Consider the following 21,128-nt stretch of genomic DNA (forward strand, 5'->3'; position numbering starts at 1 on the left):
TAAAAGTGGTCCTGAAGGGATACGGAATGGGACCCGGATACCTCAGGTGGGTTCAGCTGCTCTATAGCGCCCCTATGGCAAGAGTCAAAACGGGCTCCACAGTCTCAGACACTTGGCAACTTAATAGAGGGACCAGACAGAGATGCCCATGGTCACCCATGCTATACATACTGGCATTAGAGCCGTTGGCAATATGCCTGTGTCACCAATATGGGGGGGTGGGCATACGCACTTCCAGCGGTAGGCACCTGATATCACTATATGCGGATGACATGCTTCTTTACTTGCGTTATCCAGAAGAAAATCTGCAGTATGTGTTGGAAGTAATGGAACCCTCTCGGGCATATCGGTGAACCCCGGAAAGTCCAGTCTGTTTCCTTTGGGCAGATACAAGAGTGTCCCAACGCAAAGGCTACCTATCCTACCAATACCATGGCAGTCGGAGACATTCAGGTATCTGGGGGTAAATATATACCACAAGGTCGAAGCGGAACACAAACATAACACTGAAAGAGCGTTGGAAGGGATCAAGAACAGCATGGTGTTTTCGGCCAGATTGCCCCTGACTATGATAGGTAGAGCGGCCCTGCTTAAAATGGTGGTTTTGCCCATACTTTTGCACTTTTTTGTGAATGTCCCGTTTTTGATACCCAGAAGCCTATTCGTGAAACTTCATAGCATGTGCAGGGGCTTTTTATGGGGTACCTCCAGGAACAGGGTGGCCTTGTGGAAGCTTCAGAACCCATATGACAAGGGGGGTATAGGCCTGCCGAATTTTGAACTCTATTACCTGGCAGGGCAGCTGCTGTATGTGGCCAGGTGGCTGTCGACGGAAGACTCGGCAGAGGCTAGGCTTCTGCAGGGAGACTCAACCCCATACTTTTTGAAGGAAGTGTTGTGGTTGCGCAGGGACAAATTGGTGGGCTGGGGGAGGCTGTTGAGGCTGGGCTGGGAGGTCTGGCAGAGGACTTGGAGGATGAGAGGGGAGACGGAGCCGTGCTCCCAGCAGGCCCCACTGGTGGCGCTGTGTGGGAACGACTCTCAACTACTTGAATCGGTCCGGAGATACTGGGAACAGGTAGGCCTGGTCACCCTCGGAGACATTTGGCAGGAAGGAGAGGCATTGGGCTTCCAGAGGTTGCAAGAAGAGACGGGGGTGCACGACGGCCAAAATATGACTAACGCTAGGCTTGTGATAAAGGTTAGAGAACGATGGCCCGAGACAGTGCTAGTAGAGGATCCTGATGCCTCCCTGGACACCATGTATGATGTGTCGGAGGGCGGTCACGAAATATCAAGGATATACGAGCTCCTGCGAATGAGGGCGGGGAAGGAGTTGCTCCAATTGAGACGGGACTGGGAAGAGGAAGTGGGAGGACCCATGACAGATGGGCAATGGGAGTGTGCTCAGAGATACCATAAAAAGGTGTCCCGGAATGCGAGATTCCAGCAACTTCAACTGTACGTTACTCACAGAGCTTATCTGACCCCCGGAAAGATTGCAAAGTTCGGGGGACCGGCTACGCAACAATGCCCTAGGTGCAGGGAGGTGAATGCAGGGCTGCTACATATGTTTTGGGCTTGCCCGGAAGTGCTTAGGTTCTGGGATGAAGTTAAAACGAAACTGGCTGGTGAGGGAGTGGTGTTGGATGTGGAATCGGCTTTGTCATGCATGCTCGGGCTTTTCCCTAGACCCAGGCACGTGAAACACATAAGCAAGATGAAGGACTTGGCTTATGTTCTGGCCAAGCGCAGTATTGCAATGGGCTGGAAGGCGGCCCACAGACCTAGGGTGGAGCTATGGTGGGCGGACCTTCTGAAATGGGCGGAAGCTGAATCGGTAGTCTGGTTTGAAGCGGTCACCAAGGGGGGAGGGGAGGAAGTGGGGCCCCTGCTAGCCTGGCGGCAATTGGTGGCCTCTATGACAAATCCCCACCATAGCAACAGCGGAGCAGAGGACTCTGGTGAAGATTGTTAAAGTAATGTGCTCCCCTAAAATGCTCCAGCAGAAGATATGTGCGCAGTGGCTCTAGTTTAGGGGGGGGAGTTGGGGAGTTTCAATGGAAACACAATGGTTTAATGATGTCTTTTTTTGCGTATTGTAATAGTTGTATGCATTCGTGTTTGGTTTTGAAATATAATAAAAACATTTTTAAAAAAAACTATTAGTCCAAGAGGTGAATAAGTATCCAAATTCAAGACTGTGGACCCAAGTGTTCATGCTTGTATCCTGGGCTTGCTAGCAGACGATACAGTGATCCTGGTCAAATCATATAATATCTCTTGCATTACTGTGCTGTCTTCTGTGAGGTTTTCCTTCTTGCATGCTGGTGGCATTGTTTAGCTCATTACTTGATATTTCTTTATGTAGGCCATTTGAGTGGTAGGTGTGTTAGACAGGAGAGAGAGGACCAGATGTTGTAGGCCTTGGACAAGCATATTTTTAGGTCTGCTCGTTTGACACAAAAAGCGTTCTGCTTTTTGTATAAAAGTCAAAGGTGTTTCTGCACATTTACGAATGACAATTTCACAAGCCATTGTTTTGGAAGTATTTAAAGCTTAAGAGTACAAAAGACATACCTAGATTAAATCTGTTAAATCACATCGATTGGTATGCTGGTACTTATATGCTCCCATTTATGATGGAGAGAATGAAGCTAGAATCATTCCCATTTTGCCTAACACCCTTCTGTAATATTTTACAGTTTAATTTAAAAATTGTCAGTTTTGGAAATGTGATTTGTGTACTTTGCAAGTCAGTTTTATTAAATGAGATTGTTTCAGTACATGGTAAGAGCTGAAAAAGGAAGTGTTCAAATGCAGAAATTGCATAGTTGGCAAAAATCCCAGCTTCACCCCTTAAGCAATGTGTGATCCTGGGCAGCTCATTTAATCTGTTATTGCCCAACCTCTCAGAATTGCCAGTCCCTAAACCTTTCAAAATTGCCAGCCCTTCAGAGTGATTTCCTTCTCAGGGTATGATCTTCATAAAAGCCTCACTCGTGGTTTCACTGGCTATAGGGTTGCTTCCACTATAATAGTGAGCATTGATATACTGCACACCACGGGCACTTGTTCCCTTGATCTCTAATGGCAAAACTATTTGAAAACCATGCCCCACTTCTAATCTCAGTCTGTCTGGATAGAGACACCTTCCTGGTAGCTTCTAATCTGCATTAACTATCCATGCTATGCTATGTGTAGCTTTCTCCTTCCTTACAATTGCTCTACTCTATCCACGCTTCAGCACGTTTGCAGTCTCTGAGGCAGCAAATGTGAGTTCTCTGCCTATTCTGGGTAACATGTACCTTTTCCATACAGTCCTGCATTAATACTACAGGCTGCATACCTTCCCGGATGCTATTGATAAAAAGTATCCTGTTTCTATACTAGAAGAGAAGTAACCTCTTCGTAGATTGCTCATGTTGACCTTCAAATGCTACTTGTCTATCAGTCTGATTAGAGCAAGAATGGAGAGGGTAAGGGGACATAAAGGGAGTAATTTTGAATGCTGCGAGTCAGCACATCAGCCTATAGGTTATGATCACGGTGGGGGGGGGGGGGGTGCCACGAGGTATTCTTGATCACTTAATTCCTGTGGGTTGGTGGAGGGGGCCCCCCAAAGATGTCCATGCCTAGGGCCCCAAAAATGCTTAAGATGGCCCTGTCAAGTTAGCATATTAGAAATTAATTTTACCGATCTCAGTGATCACGCGCTGCTCACATGGTCTCAAAACCATGTACATAAAAGGAAAGGTGGGTACACGCATGCTAACTTAGAAGTCACCCAACAGGGAAATCATATTATATGGTCAGACCTTACTATTAAGAAGTTAAATCTAGTATTTGATTCAGTGCAACAAGAGCCAGCTCAATTATGATACAGAACATTTGGAAAATATACGAAATTATGGCTAAATTTGTGACAACGCTGCATCTGAATGGGTTACAGTGCAATAACAGAGATGTATCTTTGGTTTTCTTTGATGTCCTGATACATAAAAAGAAAAAAGCCCTACGTAGGGCAGTAGTTTGCATCAGGAGATCAACCATCTTGACCCAGGTGGACCAAGTAAAGCAGTTAGCCTCCCTGTCTACTGGATATAAGAAATGGTTGACGGACTACAAATCTTCCACTCATAACTCTAATTGGAAGTTTCTTTTAACCCTGTTAAGAGCGAACGATAGCAAAAGGTTTTGTTATTGCTGCTGAATATTCAGGAGGGTCTACAACCAGGACCAACATTCTGGGCAATTCAGGGGTTGCTGATTGTACTCTTGTTCAGAGGAGAATTGCCTAGCATTTTAGTTCTCGACTGCCCTTGTGCGTGGGACTGAAGGGTGCAGTGAGCTAAAACGTGGTTGTAGACACCCCTGAGTGGAAGACATTCCATAGAACAGGGAATTTCACCCATGTTCCTTCTCAGTAGAGAGGCTCCCACACTGCTTTTCAATTGTGTAAAACATGGGGTTTTACCCTAAGTAACCAAGGGTAATCCAGACGTGGACCCCCTTGCTCATAGTGCCTTAGAGAGGCTTAGCTTCATCTCACTGAGGAGTCCCAACACGACCGAAACATGTGTCTAGGGTTGCTGATAGTACTCTTGCTCAGAGCAGAATTACATAGCATTTCGGTGCTGGACTGCCCTTGTGGGTGGGACAGAACTGATATGCAAATTAATATTTCTCCTCTGTGAAGGGTGCAGTGAGCTAAAATGTGGTTGTAGACTCTCCTGATTGGAAGAAATACCCTAGAGCAGGGTATTTTACCCATGTTTGGACTCCCACATTCCTTTTCAGTTTTATAAAACAATACTAAACTGGTTTTTGGCAAGCCCATAGCACTTCTCACAATATTTGCATGCACTGCTATGTGATGGGCGATGTCTTAGCTTGCCCAGGCAAAAAATGATTCCTCTGCTTTGTGGACTATTCAAAGGCATTTTTTTTTAAAAAAAATGTTTTTTGATTTCATTTGTTTTTGATGCTTTCGCATCCTTACAAAATTAAAGAATAGTACACTTCATTTACATTTAAAAGAAAAATATCTTTACCTACATTCACTATGCATATTTGTAAAACGACAAACCAGATTATTACAAAATGTTTACATTTAGGCATATCATACAAAAAAGAACATCCCAAATTGATTATTCAATAAAAATGTGAAAATCATTTATTTTTTTCTTTTCATAAGAGCGTTTCATATTTCATATAACATATAAATACATAGAGCCAAAAATATACGTAAATCAAGAAATTTTAGGTCGCTTCATCGCTGGCTAAGGCTGCTTCGATAACTTTCACTAGACGTACGGTAGCTAGAATTATTGGGTTACTAGAGCCCCACATACATCGTGACCATATTAATTCCCTTCCAATAGCTGAGGCAGTAGTAGTAAACGCATTGATATTTTTTAGCCTTTCGTTTTCAAAAAAGGGACATATGAGAAAAATATGTTTTAAGGTTTCACTTACTTCGTCCTTAATACAGAATCTGCAGGTGGTATCAAAAAAAATTGTTGGAGTTACAATTCCAGTATTTAGTTCTTATTTTCGTGTGAAATAAATCTAAGCGGAATCCCATATAGGATGTCCTGGTTTCAATACTTGGACAAAGAATGAGATATTGTAAGCGTGGCGATTGCTTGTGTCTAAATATTGCATATTCCTTAAATGACCCATAAGAAGATATTTGAGAACAAGACTCAGCCCAGTCATTCCAAAACAAGCGTTTGTGAGCTGTGTTTAGTTTGAAATGTAAATCTCTAGCCGAAATATTAATTCCGGCTAAAATGGAAAGTATACGCTTATGGAAATTTGCAATCGAAGCCGGATGGGATTCTCTCAGCATGACAAAAAAATCTTCGTATATCGAGTTTTCGAGAGGAAAGCACATCTTTGCATAATTTTTCAATATACGCCAATTGTGCCTAGATGCCAAGGAGTTTAATCCTAGTTTGTGGCGTAAGATTGCATTCGGAAGATAGGCAGGTAAACCGAGAGTAGTTTTCCATAATTTAGCTTGCAATTTGTTTAGGAAGGTGGAGAGATCTAGTAAACATAGATTTAATGCATGTAGGAGAATTGCCTCCACCTTTTTAGAGTAGAATTCGAAGAGTGGACCTAAAGAAAACTTAAAATATTTGCGAATTATTATTTTCATTTGGTTTTGCAAAGGAAGAACTTTTTCATTCAAAGTTTTTTGCCAAAAGATAACAGAAATATTATTTGCAAGAGTATAACCCAAGTAAGTAAACTTTGTGACGATTTGAATAAAGCTGGAATCCAATTGCCAGCAAAATTTGCGTACCTTTCTCCTTGAAGATAACACAAGGATATTTGATTTTGTGGAATTTATCGTCAAGTTGTTTTCTCTGCAAAAATGATGAAAGGTTTCCAATTTGTTCTGAAGACCAGCTTGAGTACTATCAAACAAGAGCACATCATCAGCGTATGCTAACCACGAGAGTTGCAGCTCACCGAGACGGACAAAAAAGGATTTTGCCAAGTCCCATATTCCTTCAAGATCTGATAAATATAGGTTAAAGAGGACTGCCGCAAGATTACAAACCTGCTTGACACCAATTGCCGTTGGAATGGGGTCGGTCAGGCGACCATTACTTGATATGCGTACTCTGAAGGACGTGTTATGATGTAGCAACGCAATGAGTGCTATTAAAGAAAGCGGAAATTTGAGTTCAGTCTTTTTAGCCCATAGTCTGCTGCGAATTACGCAGTCAAATGCGCCAGATAAGTCTAAGGAGGCAATGAAGATCGGTCCATAATGAGGACCGTGTGCTTTTGCATTTAAGTGCGCCAGTATAGTGGCGTTTAATTGTGCCCCCATGTTTTTACAGAAACAGTTTGTACTTTGTTTAGAATACGATTTTCCGTAATGTGAGTTTTGACATCCTTCAGTAGGAGGAGTGCAAAGATTTTAGACGCCACATCCATCAGGGCAATAGGCCTAATATTAAGAGGGTTATTTAATGGCCCTTTTTTGTGCAACGGAATAATGATGGAACTTACCCACGAGGGCGGAAGAGATTTTAGGGTGAAGATTGATTGAAAAATCCTCAACAATACAGTGGCCCAGAAAAACGGGTCGTCCTTAATCACGCAAGGGGGCAGTCCATCTTGGCCGGCACATTTCAAAGTTTTTAATTTAGTAATAGCACAGAGAATATCCTCAACAGACCATGGGCATTGTGCCGGGATGTAAATGAGTTGGAGAAAATCGTTCAGGTAAAAGATATTTCTGTTGAAAGAAGTCGAACCAAGTATTGCCATCGATGGCTGATTCTAGGTGTGGTTTGGAGTTTTTATTAGTTGCCCTAAGTAATTTCCAAATGTCTCGAGTACTATGCTTACAAATCAGGCTTACCATGTTTTGGTTGCCTATTAGGTGAAACGAGGTGCGGGCAGCTTTTATACTATTTTTATGTTTACGTACAAGTAATTTTTTAGCTGCCAAATAGTCAATGTGGTCGCCCGCGCCGACATTTCGCCTAAGGGTTCTCAATTCGCTGTTTCTCACTGCTTTTAGTTTGGCAAGTGTGTTTGCCAAATACGAGTCCGAGGAGTTAGTGTTCGTTTGTAATTGCGCCGCTTCTGCTATGGCAGCTAGATGTCCTTGAATCATCTGTAGATTCCACTCAAGAATAGCATGGGAAGGGTTGTCTTCAAAGGCGACATCAGGCCACCAATCCCGATTGACTAAAAATGTTAGTTGTCTGCAAGTCGAAATATTCCAACGAATTGACAATAATTGTCGCTCGCTCTGTACTAAGGCAAGAGCCTGCATCTTATCCAACAATTTACTTTCAGCAAACAAAGTGCTCGAGAATATGGCGTGATCGCCATAAGGAGGAAAATGACAATTAGTAAGCGAAATAATACCAGAAAGATATTGGGAAGCAATTATGTAATCAATAGAAGAGCATGAATTTCCTCAACGCCAAGTTGAACAGGCCTGAGGATGCTGTGGTTGTATCACCACGAGATCCCAGCTACAGAGGAAATTTATCCATCTTACACCATTTGCGTAGGCAATTTTAAAGTGGCATGGCGATTCATTTGACAAGGGAAAATTTGAAGAGGCATGTGGGTATGCATTAAAATCACCACAGATCAAAATTTCAGCGGTGGGATAATTAAAAAAAGGTTTCCATTAGTGTTTCATTTAGAATGGAAATGGCTTCTTCGATGCCAAGGGTGGAGGGATTCCAATAAATGGATATCAAGACTACTCTTTTTGGACCAAAGATGTTGATATCAATGTCAATCATTAAGAGCAATTGATTGGACACGTTAGAATTGATTGTAAAGAGAAGGTCATTGTTGAGTAAAATGGAAATCCCCCCCTACAGGACGCCCAGACAAGGGCTGAGTCGCAACATTATGAACAGTGGTAAAACCATCCAGAAAGAATTTATTACAACTCATGGTTTCTTGCACAAAGAAAATTGCTGGAAGGTCTTTCCTGCTCCTATTTGAGAACCATGTTACGAGATTATTGAATCCGCAACAGTTCCAGGACTGAATAATGAGCTTGTAACATTATGAAGGTATCTTATCATTGGAGTTCATAGATACTAATTGTGGTGATGCTTTTGCTGCAGGCAAGATCCCCAAAATACCATTCAAAGCAGTAGTTAGAGAGGCCAATTGTGTTAAGATTTTGTCATTCTCAGAATGAGCAGAACCAGAATTATTCGCAGTAGTACAATTTTTTGGGATAAGAGGAGGAGTAAACTCCAAAAATTGCACTGCCTTTTCAAAGGATGGGAATGCTTGCAATTCGAATCCCAGAAAAAGCAAGTCGGTTTTGTGTTCCCAGATCAGTTTCGCTATAATAGGCGATATTACTTTGCACAACATGCGATTATTGTTAATCAGATGTAACTTTATCCACTCTGTCTTGCGATATAAGGTTGCGCAGAGAGGGAATTTTATAGAGAGTGTTCATCAAAAATGAGCGGTTAATAGGAACCGCCCCGTTAATTTGCTGGTTACTGGACCATCCTTTTAAAGTTTGCATTTCATCTCGGATGTCATTAAATGATCTTAAGTCACGATTGATGATAATAAGGGGGGAGGAAGATTTAGATTTGGCACTGCATGATATACTCGGTGCTTGAACCGCCGCAACCTGGGAAAGGTTGTGCCTTGCGTCGGCTGCATGTTCTGCAGTGTCCGTGCTTGGACACATAGATTTGTGAGACCTAGTCCCTAAGAGAACACCTGAGAAGAGGTATGTGTGGATGCTTGAAGTTCTAGCAGGGGAGGCATAGACAGAGGTTGATGGATCGATACATGAGCAACCGTTAGACTAGGTCCCTTCAAGTCAAGTGCATCCGTATTGGGGGTACTGCTAGCACTACAGCACGATGTTTTTTTATTATCCACAAGAGGAAAAAAGTGTTCAAGTTTGTCTGTGTTAATGCACTCGCGGGTATAGTGCCTGCGCCACCAACAGTTGTGCCAACACTAATATGATCTTCTGATACATTCTCCTCAATAGGCTTAAGTACAAAAGCGCCTATGCCCTTCTTTGTTCTTTTTTGTGCTTTTTTAGACAATTTTAATTGAAGTGCCATTAAGCTCTCTTCATTCAATTGACTAACATTAAGTTGAAATTCTTCGTTACCAATTTGAGTGGCGTTCAACATCGCATCTACTTTGTCACTATTTCCGGCTGAGCATTGCAAGGAGGAAACTGCATTGCTAACCCTCGAAATGGAGGCTTTGTTCATCTTAGATCTATTTCTCCGTTTCAGTGCTCTGTGGTATGATTTTTTCATTCTACGCGACGGATGATACCAATTTTTAGATGTATCAATTGATACTGCTGAGGTGGACTCCTCAAGCAGATTCGTTATTGCTGAAGGACTATCAGGGGGGGTTCCGCAGGAGCGGAAACCGTAGCACTAGTCTCATTTTGAAGTAATTCTGCCGAAAACAACTGAGATTTAAATAAAATCTGTTCAATTTGTAGAATTCTCTCGTGTTGGAGTTTCGCAACTTCAACTGCGTCGAACTCTGGGGGATTTAGTGACAACGGCTCCTGTAGGGTAGGTTTAGCCACTGCCTTCGCAAATGACGTTGGCATGCCATTTAACAAAAAGGTAACTTCATCCGTTTGAGTACATTGCGATGACAAGGCCTGCATCGAGGGATTCGCGAGCAAGCTCCTCCTTACAAGCTCAGCCATCCGTTCTGGACAAGTTGTATGGAATTTGTGACACACTTCCTGAGCTAACATGAAACCTTCGATTTTAGAGAGTTTAATGGAATTTGTTAGAATTGAGTCCTTGATGTCTTTTAATAGCACATGAGTAAGTTCATGTCCCTTATCGAGTAAATTTAGGATACGAGTAAGGACAGGAAATGACTGAAGTTCGTGTTCTAACAGATGTGAAGAATTTTCATTAGGTGGAATTGGTGACAATGGAGAATGAGTCGACGGCGTAGTAGTAATAGATGACTGTGCCATGTATTTATTAGAAGAGGCATGTAGTAATGGATCATCTATTTGTAGCTTCATTTGAAACTGGGAATCCTGGGTAGGCGAGCTGCCCGGTTTACTAGGTGCAAAAGAATCTCTTGAGTAATTACTAAACTTTGTAAGAGAGTTGGATGGAGCTAAGGTGGCAAAAGGCATCGGATGAAAATGTACTTGTTCACGCAGTCCACAGGACGCTGTCACTGGGGTGGAAGGACCTAATGAGAGGCTAATGCGTCTCTCTAAGGCAGCAATTACAGCCGGTGCTAGCAAGGAGGTATCCTCAATAGGAATAAGAGTATTGTCAATTACCTCCAAGCAGGTATCTGCTTTAATGTGTGTATCGTTAGCAGTTTGTAATGTGAAAGGTGTATTATCTGTTGCCTCCATATTGTAAGCAGCTAATTCAGTATCAGTGTGATGATCAGTGGGTGTTTGATAAGGCAACTGCTCTACAGAGTTGAGTAAAGGATCTGCTTGTGTGGAGACAGATAAAAACGATTGCTGACCTATTGCAATAGCATGCGGACCTTCCATTTTAAGTTTTGGGACTATCTTAATCCCAGTAGTTTTAACAGTATCTTTAAGTCGCTTACTGTTCCTTAAAGTGAGTAAAGGGGAATCCATAGAGCAAGCTCGAGTAGTTACTATAGATCAAACAAGGTAACGTTTTCCAAAAAAGATGCCTATATATCGCCTTGAAAGAAAATCCTGTAAACAAGTGCTTATATATAGCTCTAGGGGACGCTTACCGATGCTTATGGAGTTAAAGTCGTGCTAAAAATCTACCAATCAGATTTTACCAAAAGCAGCAAGTTTACCATGAAAATGCAAGACCGACACCACACACACGAGCTGCGAGCAGCAAACAGTCCTTTGCGGTGCGCAGCGCGGGTGCGCTGACGAGGTGTATTTAAATGCACCCGGAAGGGCGTTACCAGAGGTGTAGGAGGCGTGACCAGTCCCCAGCACCTTGAAAGCAATACACAAAAATACAGATATTAAAGATTATGCCTATAACAGTCACGATCCATAGTTCAATATGTGTAGTTCAAAGTCCATTGAGGCCTCAAGAGGAGAGGAGAAGGCACGCTGAAATTCACCTGTTTCATGTAATGATGCAGGTCAGGCACAAAGCGGTGTTGCAAAAAAGGACTTCCTCCACGAACGACACGATCAGCACGGCAACTCAAATGAAGGGAGCGCCAGATTTCAGCCACAGCGGACCGCTTGAGTAGCAGTCGGCAGCACAGCAAAAAGTCCTTTGCGGTACTTCGCGGTGCGCAGCGCGGGTGCGCTGATGAGGTGTATTTAAATGCACCGGGAAGGGCGTTACCAGAGGTGTAGGAGGCGTGACCAGTCCCCAGCACCTGTTTCCTGTAATGACGCAGGTCAGGCACAAAGCGGTGTTGCAAAAAAAGGACTTCCTCCACGAATGACACGATCAGCACGGCAACTCAAATGAAGGGAGCGCCAGATTTCAGCCACAGCGGACCGCTTGAGAAGCAGTCGGCAGCATAGCAAACAGTCCTTTGCGGTACTTCGCATTTAATTGTGTATATTGCTCAAAACTGTGGAGTAAGCTAGAATGCCGGGGTCTGAACCGCTGTGTAATACATCTTATAAGATAAACATACACTGATACAAATGTAACTGTTCGTGTAAATCAGAACGGCTCCCTTACTCGGGCCATCCCTATAAACCAAGGCCTCAAACAGGGGTGCATACTCACCCCCCTGTTGTTCAATCTCTATGTCGCTGATATGGACATTGCCATTGTAACTAGGCTTTCCCGTGGATGGGCTATGCTGACAACAGTGTTACTTGATCACACACCCATCGGTCTTCCGCACTCCATGGGCGCTCTTTCGGCCTTTGCAGTTCAGAATGATATGGAAATCAATCCTTCTAAATCCAAAATCATGATCGTTGTTAACGGCATTCACAGAAAAATCCCCTTTAAATGGAAATTGTCCAATTATGCACTAAAAATAGTGGATAGTTATCTTTACTTAGACTTTCCAACCCCTGTAGTCACCATACACCTTGTATGGTGACCACATAATGCTAAAGGCAATGAAAAAAATGGCTGATCATAAAAAGGTTCATCGCCAGGAAGGAGGGTTATAACATCAAAGGCTTTCACACCATATTCATCACGAACATCGTACCAGGTCTCCTATATGGCCTAGAAGCACTCGCCATCCGCTATACTACTGCATCGTACTAGGTCTCCTATATGGCCTAGAAGCACTCACCATCCGTTATACTACTTGGTTTGACAACATAGAGGGAAAGTTACTTTGCTCCTTGTTGGGTGTTCTTAATGCAGTGCTGGTTGAGGCCCTAAAATGTGAGGCTGGGCTGACATCTTTTAGGGCGTACTGGCTCATCCAGCAATGCAGGTTTTACATAGGGCTCTGTTCCCCCTCTTCGGATCGCTAAACTCTGTTGGGGACATTGGCCACTCAATTGCAAGACAGAAACTTAAATCTTTTATTGGCTGATATGCAGATGACAGTCCTGAATCATGTAGAGAACATTGGAATGAATTTAAATCAAGCCTTGTCGCTACCTAATGCCCATATAATTCTGAAAAAAGAAAAATGCGCTTGATCAGAAAACATGGCACAGCTGTCCCTTAAAAAGCGTTACGCACAATATTGTACTCCGGGTTTTATGCCAAATGCTCCCTGTACATACATAAAAATATGCTTGCTGAAGTTGAGGAGATTGGTCATCAATCTTTGCCTCAATATATTGCCTACATTCGAGTATACTGGAGGCTTGCGAGACATCCCTTATAATGAAAGACAGTCATCTTTGCCAACAAGCTATTGAAGGAAGCCGACATTTTTTGACCTCCTGTAGTGCTCTGAGGTTGAATTACATCAAGGGCTACAAGCATTTTGTTGCACATGAAGGAAGTATGGCCACTGACCAATTTTGGAGCTCGGTGAATGGTGTAGAGTCTCTAGCAATCACATCGGCCTCTTTCTGTATTTGGAAAGTTGCATTAGCATCTCTTGAATCAGCACTTTAAAAAACACAGCTGCATATGTCACTTTACTTTTTCCTTGCTCGAACGATATTAGATGCCTATCGAAATGTTAATTTATATGCTTATAACATTTACAAATCTTAATGAGTTTTTCAAAAAGGTGATAATGTCTTCACTTTTTTGGTTTAAAAAATGGAAATCTTTAATTTCTTTTTATATGAAATAATGTGTAATGATTAGGGGTGTACCGAACTTCGGCTACAAGTACTTTGACATTCCCATTTGAATACAATGCAACATGAACTCAGAAAGGCAAATATTGACTTCAGTTTGCAAAACTGAATATAATTAGACCAGACAAATTGCCACCACACAGCTGAAAAATATCTTACATTGTAATCTGCTCTATAGGGCATGTTTTGTTACAGATTCTTAGACATAAAAGGTGCAACAATGCAGGAAAATATGTTCTTTTGGCAAATGTTTATATGCAAAGTGCACTTTTTTCAGTTGGAAAAGACAAACTGAAAGATATGTGCACAGATACTTTCAGTTCCTGTCATGTCACTTCCCATTGCGTACGTCATAGCCCCCCTATTTTATATTAAGGACTTGAGTCCTGAGTTTAACATTATCTGATATTTTATCAGGAATGATAAGTTGCATATGTTTGTGTATTGGCGAGAAGGAGTGGCTAAGATAAGTGAAAAGGAAGCAGCATTTGTTTGGGTGGGGTGAATAGTTTTTTTTTTAAGTATTTTTATTGACTTTTTCAAATATGCAGGCCAACAAGCCTGAACAATAAAAGTAAAAAGGACAGAAAGCAGTTGTGCACGTCATATTATTATAACTTTTTTTGGGTAAAGGACTAGCAGGGAAGAAAGAAGGTAAACAGAACTAAAGATAGAAGGAGAAGAAGGAGGAAGAGGGTGACAAAAGAACAAGGGGAAATGAAAATGAACCAATTATGCCATTGTAATTCTGGTTCTCCCCACCTCCACTAGTATTAACTCATACTCAGATATAGGTGTAAGTCTCTGTGTCCACATAGTCCCTGCAGCAAAGTAAACAAAATAGAGTATACCATGCATCAGGTGTCCAAAGTTCACGGGGGTTTGTCATCTGAGGGATATAACACAGTGTTAACCAGGGACTTCCATGCCTCAGAGGAGGCCCACTTCACCACCATGTACATCTTTGGCCCGGCCCCAAGCCGTAGTTTCCGCCAAACTCCAGCGCCACATCTCACTCAGCCACACCTCATACTTCGGCCCCTTACTTGACTTCCACGGCATGGCAATGCATCTCTTACCCAAAATGCAAGCCAGGTCCATGAACCAGACAGTGTGTTTGCGTTTACATACCTTGGGATACATTCCCAGAATGCACTCCTGTGGGGTCCATTTATACCTTGTGATGCCTGCCTTTACACTGGTGTGCTTGATCGCACTCCAGAACATCTGCACAGATTCACATTCCCAAAACATGTGCCTCCGCTCTGCCACACCTGGGGCAGTTAGATGTTGCCTCTTTGTTAAATTTAGCTATCTTAGCTGGGGTTAAGTATTTTCGATGTTGCACATTAATCTGCAGGAGCCGAAACCTTGCATTTCGTGAGACTTTTTCTCCATGACCAAGCACTCATTGCCATTGTTCGTCTGTGAAAGCTATGCCTAGGTCAGTCTCCCACCCAGCTTTTAGTTGTGTATGGTCTATAAGCGTGCCCTCTATAAGGGTTAGGAACAGCCGGGACACTGGCCTCCAGCCGACTTCCAAATCGTACATGAGTGAAAAAAGAGCGTTTGACTGTGGTTCTGTCGGCCAGTCTGGCCAGGTTAGTTTTGCATATTTGGTCATTTGCATATGTCTCAAGAATTGCCCTTTGGACAACCCCTCTTTTTGTGTAAGGTCTGGGAACTCTCTATAGGTACTATTCTCATACAGGTCCCCCCATGTTGCAATGCCCACCTCCTCCCAGCACCTCATTACCTTGATTTCCTCTGTCTCCTTTTTGCCACCTATCGATATGGGCCTATGAGGTGAGTAGGGATGAGGGGTCTTCACAATTTTCCATGTTCTCTGCCATATCCTCCTATCTACAGCTAACAATAAAGGCTGTGCATATAGTGTGGTGGGCGGGTGCCAGAGCGTTTCCCATAACCGCACCGGTGTATCAAAGGCCCAAGTAAGGTGTGCTCCGCATTCTGGTCATCTGCCATCCATTTGGCTAAAAAGCTGAGGTGTGCTGCTAAGTAGTACAATTCTAGTCTAGGCAGTTGTACCCCGCCGTGTTTGAATGGGAGTGACAGTGTGCTAATGGGTAATTTATGCCTTGTGGGACCCCATAGAAAGTCTCTTATTACTGTTTCCAGCTCCCGGAACAAGGGGGCCTCAATGTAATACGTGACATTGGTGAAACTATATAACAGCCTCGGCAGTGCAATCATTTTCGTGACAGCTACTCTGCCCATTAGTGTAAGGGTGGGACGTGACCAAAATGCCATGGAACTTTTCACACCCTCCACCTTCCGCAGAGTGTTCAGCATGTGCATCCGTTCTGGTGTGTGTGCTATCTGTAACCCCAGGTACCTGAAGCAATCGTGTTTCCATTGCAACCCCCAATCTAGCGTAGCAGTTATTCGTACATCGTGGGGTGAATAGTTATGAGGTGGCGTTCACGCATTTCAGATTTCCTCTCGACTTGTCCTGCATGAGCCGACATGAACCATTTTATACATTTGTATGTGAGCTGCAAAAAAGTTTCGAAACTCGACCGCATCGACTTTGCAACTAGATATAGAATGCAATGCATCTGATTCACAAAGGCAGTCCTTTTGCATTTGTGAAGTCTCCTACTTTAACTGGCACTGAATATGCAACAATCTTCTGTACATTTGGTCCCTTCATTTTGGTTAAATCTACTTTATTTCTGGCTTTTATACTTTAAATAAAGATGCTACATTAATTACAATGAAGAGAAATAAAAGTATAGAATGCATTTAAAATGGTGCTTTTTTGTTTTTTCAATAAGTGTGTTTTTTTGAAGTTTGGAACATGATTTATTAAATAAAGCAACTATTCGGCTTCATATTCGGCTTCGGCAAAATAGTTGACAAACTATTCGGCCGAATACTAAATATGCTATTCGGTACAGCCTTAGTAATGATGGATGTGTATAGTAATATTACTAATATTGATGGTTTTATTTTGGTTAAATGTGTGATTACATAGTGCAAAGGGTTGATTTATTTAGCCAAATGCACTTAATAAAACCTTTTTTTTTTTTTTAAAGAATGACAAACCGATCAAAGCAGTGCAGAATGTGTAAGGGTCATGCATAATCCGTGAATCAGAGAGGAGTGGTTGGAGAGTAGCAGGACAGAAGAGGCCTCTATTATATGGACTAGTCTCTGGGAAAGGTGAGAGTGTGTTACCAGAACTAGTGGGCAGTCATCAGTCCATAATAAGGGGAGTAGTAGCCAGGCCTTCGAGCCCGCCAAGTCAGACCTGGCAGACGGGAAGGCAAGCAAAACTCGTAGTTTGCAAGCTTACCAGTACCATAGTTACCAGGCTGGCAAACTTGTATTGAGGCCCATTGTGTCACCATATCAAACTAGTGCTAAATCTTAATACTGAGCTGTCAATCCCTTGCCCATAAACATCTCAAGGGATGACCAAAGTAGGGGTCTACCTCTGTGAAGACGTTTCTCCCTAGGGCTTTTTAGATGGAGTGGATTCTGAGTGAAATACTGACACTGTTTACCTGGTCAGAGGTGTAAGAATTCCTTAGAGATCTACAATCCTCGTCACCTTACTGCACTTTATCAGCCAGCCTCTAATGGCCCGGTTGAACGAATGACAAGGTTTATTAAAGGATGTGTACAGTTGGCCATAACCAAGAGCCACAATTGGAAAGAGCTGCTAAGGAGTTCATCACAGGCTATGGATTTACAGATCATTAGACTGCTGGAGCTGCACCCTTTGACGTGATGGGAGGAAGAAAACCAGGAGAGACACTCAATCTGGTGTTGTTATCCGCAATGATTGTGTAAGAGTGTAGATATATGGATCAAGTGTTACAGATTCAGGCAAGGTGCTTGTTTTCTGATTGGGAGAGTGGTATTATAATAAATATTATATGCAGAGTTTGTTTCAGTCATGCAATTGAATATGCGCCTTTCATCGAAGAACATTGCAACATTGAACTTCATGGAACAAGAGGAATAAATATGATACACCTTAGAATGCTGATCCAGTTATACTTGACTACCTAGTGAAACTGCTGATCTCCCTACAACAAAACCACATGCCTTTTTATGTCCAGTAAAATGCAATTCTTTAAGGGGAGAACACATCACACACAAAGCTTCTTCTTATGTAGCTCTCCTTCCTTTCACCTCCTGAATGAGCGATCATTTTTAAAGGTAAAGTAGACAATGTGAGAGCCCTCGGTGTAGGTCAATGACAGTGATACATTTGACTACAGATGCCTCAGAATTGATGCTTGTAAGAGTACCTGATGACCTTAGATTGGCCACTTGTTTTCTCAAGAATGCCACTGGCTGGTACAGATATCCTGGTAAGTTTCTCAAAGAGGGCCGTCCGAATGAAACAGTATGCCTCAGTCACTGGGTAGGGAGCCAGAGTCCTGACACCAGCGTTGCTTGATTAGTTATGTGGTTAAAAGCACATACTGCAGAACTCAGTGTGCAAGTTATGATTTGCAATTTTGAATCTCTGCAGGTCCAACCTGTCCTTTCTTTCTCCCAAAGTAGTGGAATTGAGTTCTGTGAGAATGCTTAATATTAGTTATAGTACAAAGTCAAAAGATACTATATATGAAATAAGTATTTGGTGTCGGTTGTTAAACTTTCGTAAAGTATTGAAACCTTATAGTATGTAAAACAATTTGTTGCTGTGTTAGTAGCGGCTTCCAGTGACAGCAACCCTGTTTCTCTCATACCGGTCACTATCTTCCAACTGAACACTGGTTTTTGCTCTTTTCGACCTTAGGCAACCACACTTCCGTTGGTCATCATTTCGAATGTCGGACAACAGTCTAGTGCCTGGGCATCTGTGATCTGGTTTAATTTGCTGGCTACAGACACCAAGGTAGGATAATGTAAAGGTCATCATGAGTTTGCTAATTGGAATTTTCATTTCATTTATTTAATTGTTTATAGTTTATAACAAACCTTTACAATAACAATAAGACTTTTTAGTTACAATACAGACTTAATAGATCAAGAAAAAAAAGATTATTAGAGCAAAGATAAAAAGGAAATAAAAATATCCTTAAATTATACAGTTCATAGACAAAACTTTCCCCCAGCTAATCAATCATTTGTTTTAAGATCAGTTCCCAAAAATTTAAAATTGCTATATTCAAAGAAATTTCATTGCTATTTAAAATTCTCGACTCAAAACTGTTCTGTCTTTAAAAAACATTAATCGTAAACAAACCTGCCAAAGGAATCATAGCGTAATTCAACAAGGACATTACAAACACTTACAAGGTCAAAGAGTGTCTCTACATCCTCAGCACAAAACCTACAGGTATGATGATTCCTCAAGATATTCACCCTAGCACCCATTACCTCTCTAGTTGGGAATACATTTAATCTAAAACGTAGCATATCATATCTCTACTTTCTAGATGGATGCTTTTGTAAATGGAAAGGTAACACATTGAAAGCTTTGATTTCGTATTTAAAATGGTAAAACAAATGATAATCCATAGCTAAAGCCTGATTTCTGATCCAATCAAATGCAAAGATTGCTTTTTTTACTCTTTGGAAAGGCAATGAGATCATTGATCACGGTGTTGAGTGTTTCCATTCAGACAATACCTTACAGGATATCTGAAACAATTCAGATCTTAAAGCAGAAAGTTCTTGGGTGGCAATAGGAGTTTTCTCAACAATTGAAATATTTTCCAATCTGCACGGGCACAAAGTGAGATTAAGCCCACTTCAGCTCTTAACACTGCTATTAGGATCCCTTGTGCTAAATCTAAGATCCTTTTCCATAAACGTGCTTCAAACCTTTCACAAGAATATGTCAACAAACCCTTTACAACACCATACAGCAGATGAGGCATCGTCTTTTGGTGATTTGACAGGAACCAACCACATTTTCTGTCGGAAGCATTTAGCCTAATTTCCTTTTCCATGTTATCTAAATCATAGCACTTTGTTCTCTTAGCAGAAATTACAACGCCCAAATATTTAAAACTTTGGATCACTTCCAAACGTACATGATCCAAAACGTTGTTAAACTTAATCTTCATTACTTTATTATTGTTTATCATTAAGATCTTCAATGTATTTAGGTTTAAGAGAAGGTCCAGCAATAAAAAAATAAGCATTGGTAGCAGCCAAGGCCCTTTGTAGGCCTATAAGGGTTAGATCGAGCAGAACGTCGTCTGCATAGGCCAAGTGGTTTATTTGTAGGTTACACAGTTTGGGTGGATTATTTAAGATTTTACCAAAAGTGTCGCCGAGGTCATTAATAAATATTTTACATTAAAAAGGTGCTAAAACACAAATTTGGCATAAACCACAATAGGTTTTAATCCACCCAGTTGTGTTACCACTCTGATCTAACCAAACCTTGACCTACAGTAATTGAGTGGAAAGCGATCAGCATACTAACAATGCCACTACGACAGCCCAATTTGGTTAATTTGCACAAAGTGTAGCCCTAATAACGCAGTCAAAGGCCTGCGTGATACCTAAGATATGATTGTCATGACTACTTTTTACTGTGGATATATCATATTTTCATTTGCTCATACTGTATTGTATATTCTTTTATGCAGACTTGAGAACGATCTCTGGGTTAAAATGTGTCAGCTGACTATATCAAGAATAAATCGAAATTTTGAGATCAGCTATTTGGAGTACCTCAATTCAATCCATCCATAAGATTACTTATAGGGAGGCAGTGCGCAAGTCACTTTTATCCAACCTTCTGTGCTTAAGTCTCTTCCCATGCAAAGTCTCTTGCTTCAGAGTGCCTGATATGTCCAAAAAAAAAGTTCCTTCGGGTAATCTTTACGTGGGGTGAATACCTGTCACCCGTGGATCCCCCTATACCGGGTTCCGATCCTTCTCTCAATCGTTGGTCTCCCTCAGTCGGGCTCAGACCAACCGGATTGCTTGCCGATTCAAACAGAGACTTCTGATGGGCTATGGACACGGCCATCGCTTATTGGATCCAGTTTCTGGGGGTGGACCAGTGAGGGGGGATCACCTGGATGGGAATCCTCTGGGAGTGGAGTGGGACACCGACGTGTGAGACGCAGTATCCCCCTTCTTCCGACCCCTTTTGCCCAACCTATCACGTAGGATACGCAAACACTCCCACCCCCCCTCCCTATTCTAACACTTTCGCATATTATGAAGGACAAAGGACTAACACCGAGCCATTTACCTGACATGAGAATCACACACACCCGACGGTCCTTCTCGTTTCCCCACAAGGATAAAAGGTGGAGCACAAGAGTGCAATACGAGCAAGTCAGACCGCACAAAGAGAGAGCTAACTCAGCACAGCAGTTGAAGAGGAGGAGAAAGACGGCGCAAACCAAGAGGGTGACAAGGAGAGAAGTGACCTTAC

General features: G+C 42.1%; 1 protein-coding gene across 8 annotated transcripts in view; it reads left to right on the forward strand.

The window, feature by feature from the left end:
- Positions 1-21,128, forward strand: part of STAT2 (signal transducer and activator of transcription 2) — a 1,902,691-nt gene that overhangs the window by 1,180,443 nt on the left and 701,120 nt on the right. For all 8 annotated transcript variants that reach the window (XM_069653700.1, XM_069653696.1, XM_069653703.1 and 5 more), the window contains exon 16: positions 18,522-18,620. In XM_069653700.1, coding sequence (XP_069509801.1) covers positions 18,522-18,620 — 99 coding nt within the window. The remainder of the gene's footprint in view (positions 1-18,521; positions 18,621-21,128) is intronic.

The sequence above is a fragment of the Ambystoma mexicanum genome, chromosome 3q, assembly GCF_040938575.1.
Source record: "Ambystoma mexicanum isolate Mex_15411 chromosome 3q, UKY_AmexF1_1, whole genome shotgun sequence".
Taxonomy (NCBI): domain Eukaryota; kingdom Metazoa; phylum Chordata; class Amphibia; order Caudata; family Ambystomatidae; genus Ambystoma; species Ambystoma mexicanum.